Source organism: Schistocerca gregaria, unplaced genomic scaffold, assembly GCF_023897955.1.
Source record: "Schistocerca gregaria isolate iqSchGreg1 unplaced genomic scaffold, iqSchGreg1.2 ptg000668l, whole genome shotgun sequence".
NCBI classification, from domain to species: domain Eukaryota; kingdom Metazoa; phylum Arthropoda; class Insecta; order Orthoptera; family Acrididae; genus Schistocerca; species Schistocerca gregaria.
In genome coordinates this window covers 24,111-42,189 of record NW_026062051.1, presented here as the reverse complement: position 1 = coordinate 42,189, position 18,079 = coordinate 24,111, and the positions used below count along the sequence as shown (strand labels likewise).

Here is an 18,079-nt window from a genome sequence, read left to right as displayed (position 1 = left end):
GCGGCGACGCGCGAGGCGGGAGGTTGTTGGTTTACGCGCAAAATGGCCGCGGGATGTGGGTTTTGGGTCTTGAGAGGGACTGCTTGTTCCTTGAGGCGCACGTTGCGAACCCGAGTGGTTCTTCTCTTTTGGAGGTCGTGCATCAATCTGGTTGGTATTTTTCTCTGGTGGGCTACCGGGGGGAGCTGCACGTTTCGATCCACCACTTGGAGACGATGCACCTATTCCCCCTGGTTACCTTGGCGGGGTGCGGCGCCGGCTTCGACCGCATGAGCGTCTCGGCGGACCTGAGGCGCGTGGTCCTGTACGGCTTGTCGGAGGGCGCCGTGCGGGTGGTGTGCTTGGACGAGTGTTTTGGGTCCGGCGCGTCTGCGTTTGGGCGAGAATTCCGACAGAGGTTCTACAGGTTTAGGGCAGAGTCGGTCGAAGAGACGTTCGCCACGACGCTGAGTTTGGTTGGGGGTTGGTCGTCGAGGGAGGAGGAGGGCGCGGAGTGGGTCGCGGGGTGGAGTTCGTCGGTGGTGGGGTTTTTGGGCGAAGCGGAGCGTTCTCCGGAGGGGCGGGAGTTTTGGAGGGGTGGCGAGGGTGCGGGAGGAGGAGGCTTGGTGCCGAGGGAGGGGGGGGAGTTGGAGTTGGACGCGCGGATGGGAGACGTGGTCGGGTGCGCGCCGGAGCCGGATGGCGATGTGGAGATGAGCTCCGTTTTCGTGGCGTTGAGAAGCGTGGTTGTGGTGCGTTCCCTGAAGTTGGCTGCGTTGTCGAGGCGTTCGTCGGAGGAGGGGGGGGGGGTCGCGAGCCGGTCTACTGGTTTGCGTTCTACGACATGTCGACGCGCGGTCTTGTGGCGACGGCTTGCGTGCGGGGGCCGGTCTTGCCGATAGAGGATCGCCAGGTCTCCGCGGTTTATTACTTCGGAGGTGCGCGGCTGAACGCGTTTCTTCCGGGTTGGGTGGACGGCGAGGAGTCTCGGCTCGAGCTCGGCGAGAGGCTGATTGTGTTCGAGAATCCGAGGCTCGCCGACGAGTTGTACGAGCTGAACGGCTGGGACCGGCGCTCGCTTCGGTTGAACGCGCTGAGGGTTGGTCTGAGGTGCGGCGAGCCGGGAATCGTCGAGGCGGCGTTGAGCGAGCTGGAGGGGAGCCAGAGAATCGAGGCTTGCGAGGCGATTCTCTCGTTTGTGAGAGACGGCGTGGTGGAGCCTCGCGCGCAGAGCGAAGAGTTTCGCGTCCGGCTGCTCCGAATAGCGATGTCGTACATAACTGGGATCATGGCGCGCAAGGAGGCGGAGGTTGGAGGCGTGGCGGGGGTCGCGCGAGGGAGCGGAAATGGCGAGTTACTCCGACATGGTCGCGACATTGAGAGACAGCTACGTAGAGTTGGCGAATTTTCGGCGGTCCGATTGCGCGTCTTGCGAGGAGGAGGGCTTCTTCGCGCGCGCGGGGCCTCGCTACGGCGAGGAGCTGGAGGAGCTGGAAAGGGGGCTGGATCGGGCGCCGGAGGTGGTCGCTTCTTTTGGGGATTATTTCGGCGTTTGGGAGGAGATGAAGTGCGCCGAAGTGGTCGCCGGTAGCTTGCTGGACAACAACGTGTCCGCGGCGCTGGCGTATCTGAGGTGGCGCGGGGCGAGGTGCGGTGCGGCGGAGGGGGGCGAGGAGGTGGTGTCTCTGGATTACGTGCGGCGACTTGGCTACGTGTTTGTGTACGGGCTCGTCCGGCGCGGCCGGTTGGAGCTCGCAAAGAGGGTGGTGGATTCGCTCGGAGAGGAGCTGGGAGAGCACTTGAGGTGCATTGCGCGCCTCACGATCAACCGGCGGCTTCGCCGGACCGCGCTGTCGCGCCTGGAAGAGGGTCGGTGTTTCGACGAGCAGGAGAGGCGGACGCTGGAGTTCGTCAGGACGCTGGAGGCGCTCTACGCGAGCGGCTCGGGCGGGCGGGAGAGAGCGGCGAACGAGGCGTCCTCGCGCAGCGTGGAGTGCGAGGAGCTGGACGACGAGTTGCCGGGGCTGGACGGAGACATCGAGGGGTTGATTGAGGCGAGGAGTGGTCGGTTGGAGGGGGGGGGGGGGGGGTTGGTGGAGCGGAGGAGGGGGGCGCCTGCGCGCTGTATCTCCGCGTGCGATGGATTCACGAGCGGAGGCTGGCGGATTTTTCGATTGTTCCCCGCTTGCTGTTGGACGGTCTGTTTCTGCGAGGCTCGAACTGGCCCTTCTGCGACCTGGATGTGTTGGACGAGAGCGAGGAGCACGTGCGGGTGGCGGTGGATTATTTGGCGGCTCGCAACGACTGGAGGAGGTTGGTGGATTGGGCCGGCTCGTCGTTCTTGCCGTTGGAGTCGACGGACGGCGCCGCCGGACGGGCGAGGCGGGAGTTGTTTATGGAGGCTCTCTCGGAGAGCGCCTCGAGCCTGGTTCCGTTCGCGAGAGAGATCGTGTTGAATAGGTTGGCGTCTGAGCGGTGTTTTTTGCCGTTCGAGCGGCGCTCGGAGCGCCTGCGCCTGCACCGCCTTGCCAAGACGGGCCGGCTGTTTGGCGCTCGAGAGGGGGACGCGTCGCCGGAGCGCGGGGCGGGCGGTTGGTGCGATTCGACGCGGCTGGCGCTCGTCGAGTTCTGCGTTCGAAACAGGGCGCAGCAGCTGCTGCAGGCCTACGTGAGCCACCACGGCCTCGCCGGGACCGCGCGAGAGGTCGCCGAGCTGGCGAGCGCGCTGGGCGCGGACGCCCTGCCTCCGTGGGTGGGGTTCGCGCTGACGATGCGGTCGGAGGAGACCACGTTCGAAGCGAGTTTGTACAACGCGGCGATGGTGTTGCAGCTCGACCGGCGGCCGGCTTCGGTTTCCGACATGATTGAGAGCCTCGGGGGGCCGGAGGAGAGGCCCCTGATGCTCTTGTCGACGCTTGCCTACGCGCCGACGTCGCTGATTGGCTGCACCGAGTGCGCGGCGAGTTGCGCGTGGTACATAGATGAGCGAAGTCTCGCTCGACTGCTGCGGGGCTACGCGCACATCCGCTCGGCCGTTTTTCGCTCGTCGGCGGCGCCGAGCCCGTCGGCCGGCCTCGTTTGCCGCGCGGAGCGCCACTACGACGTGTGCTCGTCGAGGGGGGACATAAACCTGCTCTACTTGCTGCGGAGCGTCTATTCGGAGCGCTCGATCTCGATTTTGGATTACTCTCGGTTCGCGCCGGACGGCGACGAGCGGTCGGCGGGCGGCGCCTGCTGCTCGCGTCCGCGCTGTTGGCCCGCGCCGTTCGACGCGGCTTGCTTTGAGGGGTTCAGGATGGAGGACGCGCCCGACGTCACCTTCTACTTGTTGAAGTATCAGCCGTTCAGGGCGTTTCAGCAGCTGACGCGCGGCGGCGGCGGCGCGGACCTCGAGCGCATCTCGCGAAACTTGGTCTATCGCCGGGCCCTGGACCAGGACCTGCTGCTCGCCTGCAGCGTCTTCCTGCAACTCTGCGGCCTGGACTGCGCGCCGCTCAAGACGGACGCGTCGGCGTTCCGACTGCTCTTGCGGTACCTGTCGGAACGCCGGGGCGCCGGCGCCCGCATGAAGAGCGAGCTTCGACGGTGGCTCGAACGGAGCGTCTACCGCTCGGAGGACGGCCGCTCCGGCTGCTCCGGCTCGGTCGACCTCGGCGAGCTCGCGCGCCGGCTGGCGCTGGCGCTCGAACCAATAGGCGGCGCGGGCGACGCGACTTCGGCCAAGCACGTCGCGAGCCTGTTGAAAATGGCGGCCGAGGAGACGACGCGCGCAAAACGACACGGCGAACGGACGCAAAGCGACGAACTGGCACTCGCTTACGAGCCGTTCGTGCGATTCAGCGTCCTTCGGAGGAACGCGTTCCCGTCTCAGCCCATGGCGCAGATGGCCTCGAGCAACGACTGGGCCTCGTTGCTGTTCTACGCCCAAAACTTCGGCTATCCGACGGACCGCGTCTTCGAATTGGCCTCCTCCTTCGACCGGCCGTCGCTTCGCGAGCACCTGCGCCTCTGCTTCAAGCCCGCCGACGACCTGTGCTACTCGATCGAGCCGGGCGAGGCGTACCGAGTCGAGCTGGCCGCGCGCCTCTCGAGCGACTCGCGCGATTCGCCCGCCTCTCCCCGCAGTCTGACTTCTCGCGACGTGCTCAAGCTCGCCTGCGCGCTCAGCGGCTCGACGCGCTCGCCCTCGCACCCCGGACGCGCGGCGCTGAGCCTGGCGCTCGCTCACCGGTGCCCGCTTCTGGTCGTCGTTTCGGCCTCGTTTCCGGACGCGACCGCGGTCGACTGTTTCGTCGCCTGGCTGCGCGTCTCGGTGCCCTGGCGGGACCTGCTGTGCGGCGAGTCTCCGGCCCGCGGCGAGCCTCCGGCGCCGAGGAGGGCTCTCGCGGCGCTCCCAGCACTCGAGGCGGCGGGAGAACCGACTCGCGACCGAAACTCGCTCCTCGAGCGCCTGCTCGCGCCCCTCTCGACTCCCCCGGACCCGCTCGGGCTGGCGCGCGAATGCGTCGCGTCGCTGCACCTGCTGGGCCAGTCTCGCTACCTGGTCCCCGCCCTCGACATGTTCGAGCCGACTCACCCCTTGCTCCCGTTCTCCGCCGCCGTCCAGGCGTTCCAGCAGCGCCGCTACCGCGACGCCTCGGAGCTCTTCGCGAGGCTGTCGACGCGTCTGGCCGGCGCGCGCGGCGAAGGCGCCGCTCTGTCGATCGGCAGTCTCTCCTGGACCAGGGCGCTCGTCCTGGACATTTTGGACCAACTTTTGAGCGGTCGCGCCAATTCGCCCAAAAGCCGCTTCGAGCGTCGCGAATTGCTTCGCCTCTTGGCGGCTTCGAACCTCTCGCCCGAATACCTGCCGATGTACTACGACCTGGTTCTGTGCGAGAAAACCGGACTTCAGAACTCGATCTTGGACGAGGGCCGCGCGCCTTACGCCCGCGACCCGGCGCCGAGGTACCAAGCCGTCCTGAACCTCTTGGTCGATCTCGGCCTCTTCGAGGACGCCTACGAATACGCGGCGTTTCACCGGTCCTCGGTCCAGCCGCTGATCGTGCTGGAGGCGCAGAGGATCGTGCTGGACTTCGCGCTGCGCAAGAGGCTGGGCAAGAGTCTGGGGCGTCGCTCGGCCGAGCAGCAGGCGGGGGTCTGGAGCCGGTGCCACGCTCTGTTTTTGGATCGCGCCTGTCGCCCGGACTTGGCGGGGAAATTTTTCTTGAGTCTGTCCGAGCACTTCTGGGGCCTCTTCGCTGCCGAGTACGGCCCGCACCGAGCTCGCGGCGTCCCGGAGCTGGGCGACAGCCCCTACAGCTCGATCTACTTCTCGCTGGATTCAATGGAGGACAAGGCCGACCAGCTGACCCGGCTGCTGTCGACGGCTCGCTCTTGGCTCGACGGTGTCCACGGCGAAAAGGCGGCGCGCCTCCCGGACGAGGCTCGCGTCCCGCCCGGCCAATTAGAGATCATCGACCGCCGGATGCTGCAGATTTCGCTCTTGGTGCGGCAGCAGGCGACGACCGGGCGCGGCGGCCCCGCGCCCGCGCCAACACCTCCTCTGCGCGGCGTCGGCGCGCGCCAACGCGGAGCGAAGGCGCTCGAGGCTCATGGAGACGATCTGGTCAACGTGGACCAGGACATGCTCGAATCGATCGTGGCCACAGCTCTGACCACGAAAGGACTACCCGAAGCGGTCGCGGTGGCGTCGGAGCTGCATAGCGCTTCGAGGGAACTGCACCTTTATCAGGCGATGCTATCTCTGGCCTCAAGAGACCCCGACGGCCCGATCTGCGTTCCCAAGGAACTGGAGCGACTGGACCAACCCAGACGCCCCGTCGACAACAACGATTCTGTCCTCGAACTGCTCGAGCAACTGACTTCTCTGTCGGTCTACGCGAAGAGCGAGTGCAACGCCGTCCTCATCAGATACGAGGTCTGTACGCGGCTTCGAACCACGTACAAGTCAATCTGTTCCCAAGACCCCTACTCCCTCCTGCTGCGCCTGCTGCTCTCCGGGCCAGCTAGCGTGCCTCTGGCCAAGAAATTCGTCTCCTCGGAAAGGCTCGACCCGGGGCGCGTGGCCGTGATGTTGGCCCACCTCTGCTTCGAAGCGCTGGTCGAGCTGGACGAAACGACCCCCAAACCGCCCGAAACAGCCGCAGTTCGAAGGACCAATGTCTGCGACGCCTCGACCGGCAACGGCCCTCTTGAGCCGCCTGTCTCGACACTGGCGCGGGCCTCCGACCTCGGCCTCGTCCCGCCCTCGAGAGCCAGCAACTCGAGCCTGCAGCCGGCCAATCTGTGCCCCGCCAAAACCTGTCTCGAATCGGCCGGCGCCGCGCTCATGTCCTACCCTCTGAGCGACTTTTGCAGCGACGCCCGCTTTCTGGAGTTCCTGTCCCTCGCGGACGGGCAAAGCCTGCTCCTGGGCGACGAACTGCTGAAACTGCAGGGCTCGGCGCTGACGACCTCCTGTCGCGTCGAGTCCGACCTGCTGGTGTACGCGTTCCTCAGCTACCAATTCTCTCAAAACACCCAGAGGCAGAACGAGCTACTCGCCTACATAGTGCGAGAATGCGTTCCGCGCTACGTCAAGAGAGAAGAATTCAGGTGCCTCGTGCGCGTCTTCATGGGCACGAAACAATACGCTCGACTCAGACAAATTTTTGACGTCCTGGTCGAAGTCGGCCGCCTCGAACCGCTCTCGGATAGCGTCTCCCTCCATCTCGAGCGCGGCGAAGCTCTGCTGGAGTTCCGACTGTATCTCTACAACTACCTCAGGTCGTACCCCGCGTGCATAGACAAGCTGAGGCCGCTCTTCTTGCGGCTCCGTATGTACAGAGAGTACGCGGACGTTTTGTACGAAAACGGCTCGGCATTGGTCAAGAGCACCGAAAAACGCCTCAGCGCCCGCGCGTTGTTGAGCGCGATGGACTGCTTCCTCGAAGCCTCAACCTACTACGCGAAGGCGAACGCCTACAACTTGAACAGAAAGTGTCTGGACACCTCGCATTTGATTCAACTGCAATTTCGAATCCCTGACACACACATCCTCCTTTTGAAAAAACATCAAGCGCAATCGTTCCTCGTCCATTGTCCGGACTTCTCGTCCGCCATCATCGTGGCCGCGTCCTACGACCTGCTCTCTCGCCCAAACTGGGTCATGCCCGTTTACCAACAAGTCGTCGTCAGGGGAAACCTCTCTTACTGGTTCGAGCTTCGCGCCTACTTCTCCTTCGACGCGGGCCCTCTGTTCGTCGAGATAGCCGAGCAAATCAGAAACTCCAAAACCAAAAACAGCTCGATACTGGCCAACATGAGGGTCTTTCTGGAACAGCTAGACAACTGCCACCTCCGGCTGAAACTCGCCAAGCGACTCGAGTTCTCGGACACGGTGCAGGTCTTGAGCCGCATACTCGGAATGGAGTACCTAGAGGAGCTAAAGAACGTCGGCTGACGTGCTGAAGAGTCGCTACAAAAAGAAAAGAGACCTGCCATCTGGCGGACAGAACGCGTCCTCAAAAAAAAAAAAGTCTCGGTCTGCGCTAGCTGCTATCATTTTATTTGTCGTTGCGTAGGCCACGCGATTCGTCGTAAAATTTGTTGGCGTGCCAGTAGCCCTTTATAAAAATTCTAAACTCGCTCATTTTTTTCCCAAGCAATTTCTGCAATTGCCGCAATTCACACGCCATGTTAGTTCTGCTCGGCGAGGGTAAACCGAGACCGCGGAGAAGCCGACGTACCAGTGCTTTGCACTTTTCTGGAGTCAAGACATCGCCCCTGCTGCACACATCGAAATTCTGGGTCAACTGGACGACGCCTTGCTCTTTTTTGACGGGCCACCCCATCTTGTGTAGTAGGATATACACGGGGTTCGAAAAATTCAGCTGCAAGCCCTCATCTAGCTTCACATCCTCGGTGGCAATCTCACCGGGACGGGCGAACGTCGTCTGAACGAGGGAGTCGAATTGCTCTAGCAGGACGTGCTTTGGACTCGTCGACAGTAGCAAGCAGGAGTCTCCTCCCAGGCTCTTTTTGCCGTGAGGCCGGTTAGCTTCGGTGCGGGATAGGTACGAGCGCGTGAACGGCATGGCGTACAGCTGTCAATTTATGCAATTCGGGAAGCAGCTCGTCTTCTTCGGACTTTCCCAGCGCCAGAGCCAAAATTTTTTGTTTACCAAAGAACGACCTTGAAATTTTTGACCGATTAGCGGAGTGCGTCAGGGGGAGGAACGTATTCGCTTGTTGCGTACGTACCGATTGTTTCCTTCGTCCTTCCACCTTTTTCTTGCCGCTTTTATAAGGGCGTTGGCGCCGTTCTGGAATCCAAGCACGTAGACATAGTCGAAATTTGGAATGGCCTGGCGAATTCGTTGTACCAGCTCTACCTTGTCCTCTTTAGTCCTCTTAGGTATTTTTTTCAACACAACTCGGACATCGTCTTGCGCACAAAAAAAAAAAAGTCAGCGGCCGTCATGACAAGGGATTCGGAGAGTACGGAACGGACTCGGTCGATTCGCGTGGCGCGTCTCTTCTTGATCGGGGTGATCGGCTTGCCGGATATGGCGGGGCGCGGATGGAAAGTTCAGCGCGCAGGTTCCCCCGTTGTCGTACCGTTGTTTCTTCTTTTTTGCGGCATGGTCAACGAGCGGTACAAGTCGCGCAATGTGCGTGGCTTGACAAGCCCAAATAAAAGTCTAAAAAAATATTCGTATGCTACACATATGCACTAAAAAAATTTTTTTTGATTCAACTTTGTGGGGCATGCAGCACCTTTTTTCAGTTTGCCTTTGTTGCCTCGATGAGTGCATATGGAAGCGTTTCCGCGTACGATCCAGAGAGGCCGAGTGAGGCGTACGTGCGCGCGACAAGGGGGCGCTTCCTCAAAGTTTGGCGTTTGAAAAAACTTTTTGGACGTACAACAGCGTCGTTGCCTCTGAGAGACACGGTTTGTTTGACGCCCTACGGGTTGGATGCAGGCAGTGCTGGACTAACCTCTGTTTGAAAAGCCTGAGTGCCAACGCCGACGACTGGATGCGTGGTCCTCCAATCTCTTTGGAGGAGACGTCAGCAGTTGCGCTTCAAACTCTCGACCGACCGCTCGTCGAGGTCGAATTGCGAGGTGGCCGCTTCTTTATGGAATCCAAACACCTGGGCCACCAATACTACCATATGTATTTATATCGCGCGAAGGCGCTACGTCCCGTCATCAAACAGCGGATTCTTGACCTGAAGAGCGATTTTTCGCTCATTCAAGAGCGGATTTTGAACCTGACGTCCCACACAGATGTCTATGTTATCGGCACGATCGTCAAGAACATGGCCCACCGTCCTAGCGTCTTGGATGAGTACAAAGCGACGAACATGATCCTTCAAGTGTCCATTAAGCAGAACTTCATCAGTAACGACGACCAGTTGTTTCTTGAAGACGAGACAGGTCGAGTCAAACTGTCTGGCTGCACGCTTTCTTCCTCTGATTTCTTGACTGGATTGGTGGTGGGCGTTTTTGGCAAAATAGCTGCGGATGGATCCTTCGAAGTCAAGCGCATCGTCGTGCCTGGAATGCCATTACAACCGCCCGTTTCCGGACTGACTTCATGCCGGTCGTTCGTTGCCTTTCTGTCTGATCTCGGCTTCGGCGATCCCAACTCTAACCCGTTGCGCAATCAGGTCTTGGCGGACTATCTGAACGGGCATTTGGGATCGGCTCAGGAGCTCAAGTTTTTGTCTAAAATTGTTCGCGCAATTTTGGTCGGAAACGTCACTTACCGAGAAGAAGAAAAAGCGGACGTTCAAGTCGCCTCGAAATCCTGCTTGAAAAAAACGGCCCAAACCGAAAAATTGCACCTTCAAACCACCTTGGCAGAACTAGATGAATGGCTTTTTGCTCTGTCTTCAACTTTAGATGTGGATGTCATGCCCGGACCAAATGATCCCAGCAACTATTCCTTCCCTCAGAGACCCCTGCATCCTTGCTTCTTTCCCACCGCCACCAAGAACCCTACTCTACATCTCGTCACAAACCCACACGAGGTCACCATAGATGGCCTCTCACTCCTCGGCCACTCCGGACAGCCCTTCGAAGACGCGCTTCGCTGTATGCTTTTTCGCGACGCCGAGGCCGCGGAAGCAGAATTCTTACAAAAAACGCTCGAGTGGCGACATATGGCTCCCACTGCTCCAGACACTCTGAGCAGCTTTCCTTTTGCTTCGGGCGACCCGTTTGTCATAGGCAAGTTTTTTTTTTTTTTTATAACATTTTGTACGCATGTGTCACTAACTTCAGTAACCCCTCGCAGATCGCTGCCCGCACGTCTATTTCATGGGCTGTTGCAATAAGTTTCAAACAAAACTCCTCCGAGGGGCAGAGGGTCAGCGAGTCCGACTCCTCGCCGTACCATCTTTTCGAGTTACCAAGACAATCGTGCTTATGGACCTCGGCACTCTCGAGTGCTATCCGATTCGCCTTGACATCAGCTGAGGGGGGGGGCCACCTGGTTGCGCTGAATGCAAAAAAAAAAGAAGCGCCGGGACCGTCGTGCTCTCGCGCATCTCCTCGTTGAAGGACGCAATAGAAGACGACCTGCTTGAACATAGCCTGTCGTTGATACAGCCGTCCGAGAAGCGTTCTAAAACGTTCCAGAAAACGCCGCCATGCGTCGGCGAGTCGGTGGTTCGGTACAACCGATATACGTCACACCGAGAAAGATTTGGTACCTCCCCTATGTATGGGGTGGCTCTGTTACATGCCTCAAAAATGTCAATTTTTCAGAGAACCGCGCAAAGACGTAGGGACTCGCTATTCGCAGACCGAATTCCCCGGCGGAGACGGCGGCCACCAAAAAGGTCGCCCGAGAGGCGATGATTTTTTTTTAAAAAAAATGTTTGACGTTCGTTCCTCGTACACATTTTCCTGACTCTCCTCGAGTGCGACCCTCTCAGGTTATGTCATCTGTATTTCTGCCATGTTCTGTATGTTCGTTGCCGGTGCTGGCAAGGCGTTCCGTTCGATATATGACCCCCAGTCTGACATGCGCCGATCGCTCCTGTATCACTCGCGATTTCCGCCCTTTTTTTCAGTGAATTTACACATCTGCGTGCTCGGCTGCTTTTCTGCGGGGGCCAAGTCGGCCGTCGACCCAATCCGGAATGGCCTGCGGCTCGCGAAAAGGCCAGAAGCTCGAAACGCGTCTCAGCTCAGTCTATGCAGGCGGACTCTGCGCGGTCAGTGGAACTCCGCGTCCACACAAAAAAGATCCTGCACTTACTCGGTGCCCCCCCGCCCGGGCATGAGTGAGCCGCCCGACTCTTCCGGGGCTCGGGTCTCGCGAGGTGCCCCAGACCCGCAGGTTCAACCGACCCCGCGCATTGACGGATCCAAATTCTCTTGTGCGTCAGGGACCAAGAAGGCGCGCAGCACCGACGAGAAGCGGCCTGTAACCGCTTCAGATGGAGCAAATTCTGCTTCGAGAAACGGGCCATCTTTAGATCCGGCGTCCATCAGTCGAATTTCTAAGACGAGTTGGTACCGAGTCAAATCAGTTAGCAATATTTATTACTATTACAATAAGCAGACAAAAGAACTTTGTCTCCGTCTTCCTGAATCAGTTAGAAAGCTTCTCGAAACCCCGAATTCCCCCCAATCCTCAGAATCTCAGCCGCCGTCTGAGCTGAAATTCTATCGAGAAAAAAGCCACTGCAACAGTCTAATCGATTCTAAACTCCTCTTTCCTGCGACGACTCAAAAAGCTTCGCTCCGCATAAGGCAACCACCCGACTCCACCGCTTCGGATCCACCCCCGATCCCCTCCATCTCTCTGGAAGAGGCATCCAACTACATGCGCCAAGAAGAAGCGAACCGATCCTACGGGTCCGTTCGCCAAAACGAAAAACGCGCGACCGACGAATCGATAATCGATGAAATCCTTGCTTCTCCTCTCCTAGCACCTGCTTCTCGCGTCGCATGTCCAGATAATAATCAGGCCTCTATCAACGAAAATATCCAACGATCCGCACGGCGCCTAATCGACAAGGGATACCCGCAACTTGTCATTGACCGCTCCCAAGCTGTCTACGCTCGTCTCCTTGATCGCTTCACCTCGGGCTCCTCGCTCAACTATCGAGAAAGGCAGGCATTGCGAACGAATCTTTACATCCGCGCAATGGCCCTTATAGAAATGAGCATGTGGGAAAAGGCGACTGAATGCGCAAATTATGCTCTCCAACTGGACAAAAGCAGCCCTGTAGGATACTTTTTGCTGGGATGCATCGCGCGCGGAAACTGCAAAATGCGAGAGGCCCTCAAACACTGCCAGGATGCCTTGGAAGCCGACATCAACTATCTACCTGCTTATATTCTCCAGGCTAAAGTTCTTCTAGAAACGGGCGCCCTCGATAACGCCCTTTCGACCATCGATTCTGGGCTCACGTTATCCCCACACGACCCAGAAGCCCTAGTTGTTAAGGCCTCCATCATGATTGAACTCAACCAAGTGCTGGAAGCCGCCGATATTTTGGTGGACTTAATCCGGAAATATCCGGATTATCCGGAGCCTTATATTTATCAGGCGGTCATATTGCTCCAAGTCGAGCAACACGAAGATGCTCTGAACGCCGTATCCCGGGCACTTTGTCTGAACCAGAATCACCGCCTCGGCTGGATCGTGTACGCTGAAATCATGATCTCTCAGAACCGCTACAAAGATGCTGAGGCGGCGTTCGACCTCGCTTTGGAAATTCATCCGTCCTTTTTGCTCGCTCTCGTCGGCCAGAGTACCGCCTGCTTTCACACGAAGAACTACGCCAAGGGCGTCAAGATGGCCACTCGGGCCGCGCAAATCAACCCCATGTCGTTCGATGCCTGGTACAACAAAGGTCGGTGCGAACTGGAGCTCAGACAATGGAACTTGGCCATTCAATCCTTCGAACGTTGCCTCGACCTGGATCCAAACTACCAAAACGCTAGACTGTACCTGAGCAACTGCTACCAAGGCCTCGGCCGCACGAATGAATGCATCAATCAGCTGGACAAAATACTTCAAGTCGATCCTTCTCACACCAAGGCTCTCATCAACAAGGGATTCGCCCTCCAAACTCTCCGACGGCACTCGGAGTCCCTGAAGTGCTTCGACGATGCCATAAAATCGGATCCCAAAGATGAAGAGGCCAAAATGGGACGCGTATCTGTACTGTATGCAATGGGAAGACCAGATGAAGCGAACGACTTCTACTCAACATTCAAAAACGACCAAAATGCGAAGGGTTACGAGTCCGTCATGAAACTCGCCGGCTCCTCTTATTCCAAGTCGTTTGAGCCCTCTGGCTCCTCGGATCAGGAATTCACTCAACGCATGACTGATCTCGCTTCTCAGTTCGACAAACTAACTCAAGGCGGCTCCTCATTCGGGTCCGCGCAGCACTCCTCAGCTCAAGATGCAGTCAGCGGTATCCAGCACGACATGGACTCTTTTGTGAACCTGTTCAAAAAGATGGGCGTCTCTTTTGACAGCGAAGGAAATCCGAATTTGCCAAAAAAAATCGATCCGTCCCTCATCTCCGAATACGTACGAAAAGTCGGCGAGGCCCAACAAGGCATCAAGAAGATCGAGAACGTGGAGCAGAACAGCCCCGAAGCTGAGTTTCTCGCCGAAGAACTGAATCTGAAAATGGAAGACATCAACGCATTCTACAAGAGCCACGAGAATTCCAAACAAGAGTCCGTGCAGATTCGCGCCCAAATAGAAGATTGGTTGGCCCAATTCGAAGAAGTGGCTGGAAAAGGCGTCCAGCAAGAGCCAAAAAAGGCGCAGACGTAGCGTTCAGAATTTTGAGTACATAATTTCGTGTTCACGCGTTAAAAATATTTTCATTTTACATCAATATTCATTTTTCTCTGCAGGAGAGAAAGAAAAGGATGTACTGGCTGTCTATTCGACTACGGATGTCGAACGCTTCCGAAATGTGATAGACTGTGTGGGGCTCACCGGGGCAAAGTCGCGCCGACATGCGCTCTTTTTTGTGCGATGTATTTTGTACACATTTTTTCTCTTGCTTGTATTATCTCGCCACCAGGGGCACAGTTAATATTCGCTATGCGCGGAAGACAACCCTCTTGCTAACGCGGCGAACGCTCCCGCGTTGTCGGCCAATTCGCTCGTCTTGTTGCTGAGTGTCAATACTTTTTCTTTTCGATCGGCCAATTTTTGCATGTTTTCTGCCAGGATGGACTTTACCTCTCCTCCGTCGGCGACGATGTTGGTAGCGCCGAAGATGGTCGACAGGTTGACATCTTTTTTGCGCCTGTTTTTGAACAGCGATTGCATTTTTTTGGCCGGTTGGTCTTCTTCGGGAGAGTTTTGCCTGTATGCAATTTCGTTAAAAATGGCTTTCATTTTGATCATGTACAACTGTTCTTCATTGAGGTCGCTTCTGAACAGCTCGACGACGTAGACTTCGTGGTTCTCGGTGTGATAGAACATCCTGCCGCTCTCTAGGACAGAGCATAGCTCGATCTTTGGAGAGGAAATTCCGGCGACCTGGTACTTTTTCTTCAGCGAGATGCCTTCTTCGGGCGTGATTGCGCTCAGGTCCATGAGGCTCCAGATATAGATGTCCGAGTTCAGATCGAGCGCCAGCAGTCCGTGCTCGACTGTGGACGAGTTTCCGGCCCTGACTTCGGTGGAAACGTTATGAATGGCCTTGATGGGTACTCGGTATTGGATCTGAGAAATCGGATGGAGCTTCTGATCGGTCAGGCGACAGATCGTCAGGTCGTTGAATGTGTGTATGACAACAAATTTGGTTCTGGAACAGGTCGGCGAAGAGTCATCATCGTTGTCGAACGCGAACCAGGAGCGTGGTTCATTGGCATCGAGGTTTACTTGCGCGGGGTCTTTGTTGGTGTTGGTTTGCCTGGAGTACGGGACGGGCGAAGGGCTGCCTTGAAAAGATTCCGCTATGGAGTTTTCTTGCAATTTTTTGGGTATTCCGATGATTGATCCTCGTTCGCATAGAATTTGGATGTCGGCGATTTCTCGTTTTTTGGTTAGAATCGCGTTTGGTTTTTGTTCTTCCATGTCGACACACACGATCAATCCGCTTCTGAACCCGAGAAGTAAGGATAGGCGTCCGCGATCGCGCATGAAACGGGCGCTTGAGACGGGACTCGTGAATTTTTCCGACCAAAGCCTTCGAACGCCCGCGACCGTGACGCAATATATCTGCAAAACGCCGTTTGCTGCTCCCACGAGCAGCGCGTTCAGACCGACTTCGAATAGTATGTACTCGATTGCAGATCGCAGTTCGAGACTCAGAGCGACTTGGAATCCGGCGGGCTGAACAGAGAACAGTCGATCACTGGTGTCTGGTTGTTCTTCCTTCGCAGAGTCAGATAAAGACGACTCGTCTTCCTCGGTGTTTGGTTTTTCTTCCTTGAAGAGGTCAGCGTATCCGGCCGACTCCTCCTCGTCATAGGCGAACGGCGCCAAGTCGCATGGCTCTACAGAAAACCTGTACACGAGGACCCGTCCTCTTGACGTCCCGAAAATGAGCACCAGGGAATGAGGACAAAAGTTCATCACACTGATGCGCTCGTGCTTTAGCGCCGGAAACTCTATCTTGTATATCGGGAACATTTGCGACTCCGATACGACCTGCCAAAAATAGACCATCTTGTTGCTGTAGACCGATATCAGGACGACCGGCAATCGACGCGTCGCGTTCGAATGAGCAATCGGGGCGTCCGGCTTAGAAAACATGCACACTTGTTCGATGTAGGCCCCATTCACCGGAGACAGGTTCGAAAAAGTCGCCAAGTATTGCAAAAACGTCTCGGAGACCACAAAAGACTTGGAGAGCACCACTTTCATCGAATCTTCCATCGCGACGGTGGTGCATAGCGATGGTGCCTCCACCCCTTCTGACAGCTCAGCACACTTCACTTGTCCGTTAGAGAGCAACGCCAGTACGGCGACGAGCTCGCCTTGGTCATTCAGCACGCACTTGGAGTCGCAAACCGAAACCTGGCGAGATTGACTCGGCCCGTCTGCAAGGCGAAGAAAGGTGGCGGTACCTGGACTTTTCGCGCCCGCGACCATCACTCGGTCGATACCGTCCGTATTTACTAGATAGACGAGTACGTGGTCGCCCTTGTACTTGCAATATTCCAGATTTCTGACGCTGGAAAGGCGGTATTCGAGGATGCTTCCAAACGAAAAGTTCTCATCCGCTGTATTTTTTTTTTTTTTGAAGGACCAGATTTCTCCGTTTTGATATCCGGACAAGAACCTCTCTCCCCTCTCAGCCCACGCCAGCGTCGTCAACCCCTCGCGTACATAGTACGATCTGCGAACCCTCCTGTCGAAGAAGTTCCACTCGTTGATGACCCCGCACGAATACCCGATCAACAACAGCTCCTTCTTGTCTGGGTTGGGCAGTATTGCCGCGACCGCGTCTTTCGTCAACTTCTCCGGAAGACCCGCATCCGCGAATTCCACCATGTACGTGGACAGCGTCCAATTCGATGTGTTGATAACTTTCACGTCTCCATTGGCTAAGCCGACGTAGAGAGATGGCTCGGACCCCGCGTAGCTCATACAGGTGATTCTATATTGCGCGCGCGCATCCGTGCGTTCGGTTTCTCCCCGAAAGGCGCGTCGATCGGTCCTCGAGTCAGTACATGTGTATATCAGGAAACAATTTGGGGGAAGTAGAAGAAAGAATAGAGATACGTACGAATGGTCGAAGCTGAATGATACGTGTGGCTCCTTCAAGCACAGATTCCATGTTTCAATGAACTTTTCGTATCTGACCAACAGATAAGTCTTTTGCGTCGAAGAGGGGTCAGGCGTCCCAAACTCGTACGCGGAGAAATCGAAAAAAAAAATCGTACCGTTCGTGGCACAAAAAACAAACCTTTTATTGCACCGAATTCTTCATTCGTCCTTAGCATAATCTCTACTCCTTGTCGCCCGTATCTTAGAATTTTTTTTATGGCAATGACGGTCAGGTCGAACCGCTTTTTCCCTTATCTAATCCCTCCGTCTCTCACGCACATTTTCAGAAAGTGGTTTTTTGAGGCAGTGAAAACCAAACCATTTTGTCCGTCGTAGAACATGCACGTCGGGCCTGACAGTAGTCCGAAGTGGCCACACTAAAACAACGCACCGGAGGGAGTCAACAACAGAATTCGACATTGAGAGAAAAGCAGAACGTGATCTTCCATACAATCGAAACGTCGAAATGGCCTTCGGTCAGCTTTCCTTGATGGATGCTGTTGACACCTAGGAATCTCTTCACCGAATCAAAAAAGTCCATGACGAAGAGCGCCCTAATTTATGCCGAGAGTTAGAGAGAATTGAGAATCAAAGCCGCGCGATTGGCATTCATTTGCAAATAGTTTACTAGAAATATCGAATATTTCCTAAACAAAAGGTAAATCCTTCCCTGACTCCCTGCCAGCAGAGCAATTACGAAGAAAATTCATAAATTGGAGTTTTCGCGCGATTTAACTTTTGCGCTGACGCCATCTTGATTGGCCAGCCGTTTTGAAAAAAAAAACACGAACCTGGGAACAGAGAGCGATGGACAGGAACAGAGAGGTCATCGGAGACATTTTCTTTTTTTTTTTCAAAAAATTTTAAATAAAAGTTGTGTGAATCGTCATCTCAGTCAGCCCCATCTGGCGGTGGTACGTAGGTTTGTTTTTTCTCTATATTCTGGAAAACTGCGAATGTTCGCCTTGTCGACGTCTGCGGGGTTTTGAATATTCTACGCAACGCTTCGCATCCTTCTCCCTGACTGAACTTTCTCAAGCTTTTTAACAGATCGTTGGATCATTCTTACACACATAGCTGCCATGTGTACGTATTGATTTTTTCGTTTGCTGCAGGTGAGAGCCATCCCTGACTTCTCTCCTCCTTTCCGCTCTGGCATGTCGACGCGTCCGCACGCTTAGCCTCTACAACTCTCCCGCTCAACCTGAAGGCTTTTCGCCAAAAAGACAAGCAGGCTATGCTCGCGGATCTCAACACTCTAAAAGCCGAACTTTCTCAGCTTCGAGTGTCTAGGGCTACTGGTAATTGTCCTCCCAACAAACTCTGTAAAATAAGAGCCA

At 56.4% G+C, this 18,079-nt stretch overlaps 4 protein-coding genes across 5 annotated transcripts; 2 read left to right on the top strand and 2 right to left on the bottom strand.

The window, feature by feature from the left end:
- Positions 1-7,035: 7,035 nt before the first annotated feature.
- Positions 7,036-8,642, bottom strand: LOC126318454 (ribosome assembly factor mrt4-like). The gene is made up of 5 exons (XM_049993396.1): positions 8,581-8,642; positions 8,224-8,407; positions 8,065-8,155; positions 7,710-7,997; positions 7,036-7,631 (listed from the first exon to the last, which is right to left on the bottom strand). Exons 1-5 carry the CDS (start codon positions 8,603-8,605, stop codon positions 7,527-7,529), a joined length of 693 nt encoding a protein of 230 aa, XP_049849353.1. The 5' UTR covers positions 8,606-8,642; the 3' UTR covers positions 7,036-7,526.
- Positions 8,643-8,755: 113 nt separating this feature from the next.
- LOC126318425 (uncharacterized) lies at positions 8,756-10,447 on the top strand. Its single transcript, XM_049993363.1, has 3 exons — positions 8,756-8,820; positions 8,976-10,198; positions 10,266-10,447. The coding sequence occupies exons 1-3, from the start codon at positions 8,768-8,770 to the stop codon at positions 10,445-10,447; spliced, it is 1,458 nt and encodes a 485-aa protein (XP_049849320.1). The 5' UTR covers positions 8,756-8,767.
- A 422-nt stretch (positions 10,448-10,869) lies between these two features.
- On the top strand, positions 10,870-13,847 carry LOC126318453 (uncharacterized). The gene is made up of 2 exons (XM_049993395.1): positions 10,870-10,938; positions 11,047-13,847. Exons 1-2 carry the CDS (start codon positions 10,932-10,934, stop codon positions 13,779-13,781), a joined length of 2,742 nt encoding a protein of 913 aa, XP_049849352.1. The 5' UTR covers positions 10,870-10,931; the 3' UTR covers positions 13,782-13,847.
- On the bottom strand, positions 13,812-17,322 carry LOC126318452 (uncharacterized). 2 transcript variants are annotated; one of them, XM_049993394.1, is made up of 5 exons: positions 17,191-17,322; positions 17,019-17,116; positions 16,856-16,940; positions 16,699-16,787; positions 13,812-16,569 (listed from the first exon to the last, which is right to left on the bottom strand). In XM_049993394.1, the coding sequence occupies exons 1-5, from the start codon at positions 17,278-17,280 to the stop codon at positions 14,046-14,048; spliced, it is 2,886 nt and encodes a 961-aa protein (XP_049849351.1). In that variant the 5' UTR covers positions 17,281-17,322; the 3' UTR covers positions 13,812-14,045. The 2 variants fall into 2 exon arrangements, with proteins under 2 accessions (XP_049849351.1, XP_049849350.1); XM_049993393.1 differs by having other exon boundaries at positions 14,046-16,787; positions 17,191-17,288.
- Between the last annotated feature and the right edge of the window lie 757 nt (positions 17,323-18,079).

Bases quoted from the DNA above. Each gene is read 5' to 3' on its own strand.
- LOC126318452 (XM_049993393.1), bottom strand. From the start codon at position 17,280: ATGGACTTTTTTGATTCGGTGAAGAGATTCCTAGGTGTCAACAGCATC. The intron at 17,117-17,190 runs GTATGGAAGATC...GCGTTGTTTTAG, and splicing joins GCCATTTCGACGTTTCGATT to TGTGGCCACTTCGGACTACT. The intron at 16,941-17,018 runs GTGCGTGAGAGA...AAAAATTCTAAG, and splicing joins AAAAACCACTTTCTGAAAAT to ATACGGGCGACAAGGAGTAG.
- LOC126318454 (XM_049993396.1), bottom strand. From the start codon at position 8,605: ATGCCGCAAAAAAGAAGAAACAACG. The intron at 8,156-8,223 runs GTACGTACGCAA...AAAAATTTCAAG, and splicing joins AAGGACGAAGGAAACAATCG to GTCGTTCTTTGGTAAACAAA. The intron at 7,632-7,709 runs GTACGTCGGCTT...CGGCAATTGCAG, and splicing joins CAGAAAAGTGCAAAGCACTG to AAATTGCTTGGGAAAAAAAT.
- LOC126318425 (XM_049993363.1), top strand. From the start codon at position 8,768: ATGAGTGCATATGGAAGCGTTTCCGCGTACGATCCAGAGAGGCCGAGT. The intron at 8,821-8,975 runs GTACGTGCGCGC...CTGTTTGAAAAG, and splicing joins CCAGAGAGGCCGAGTGAGGC to CCTGAGTGCCAACGCCGACG. The intron at 10,199-10,265 runs GCAAGTTTTTTT...AACCCCTCGCAG, and splicing joins GGGCGACCCGTTTGTCATAG to ATCGCTGCCCGCACGTCTAT.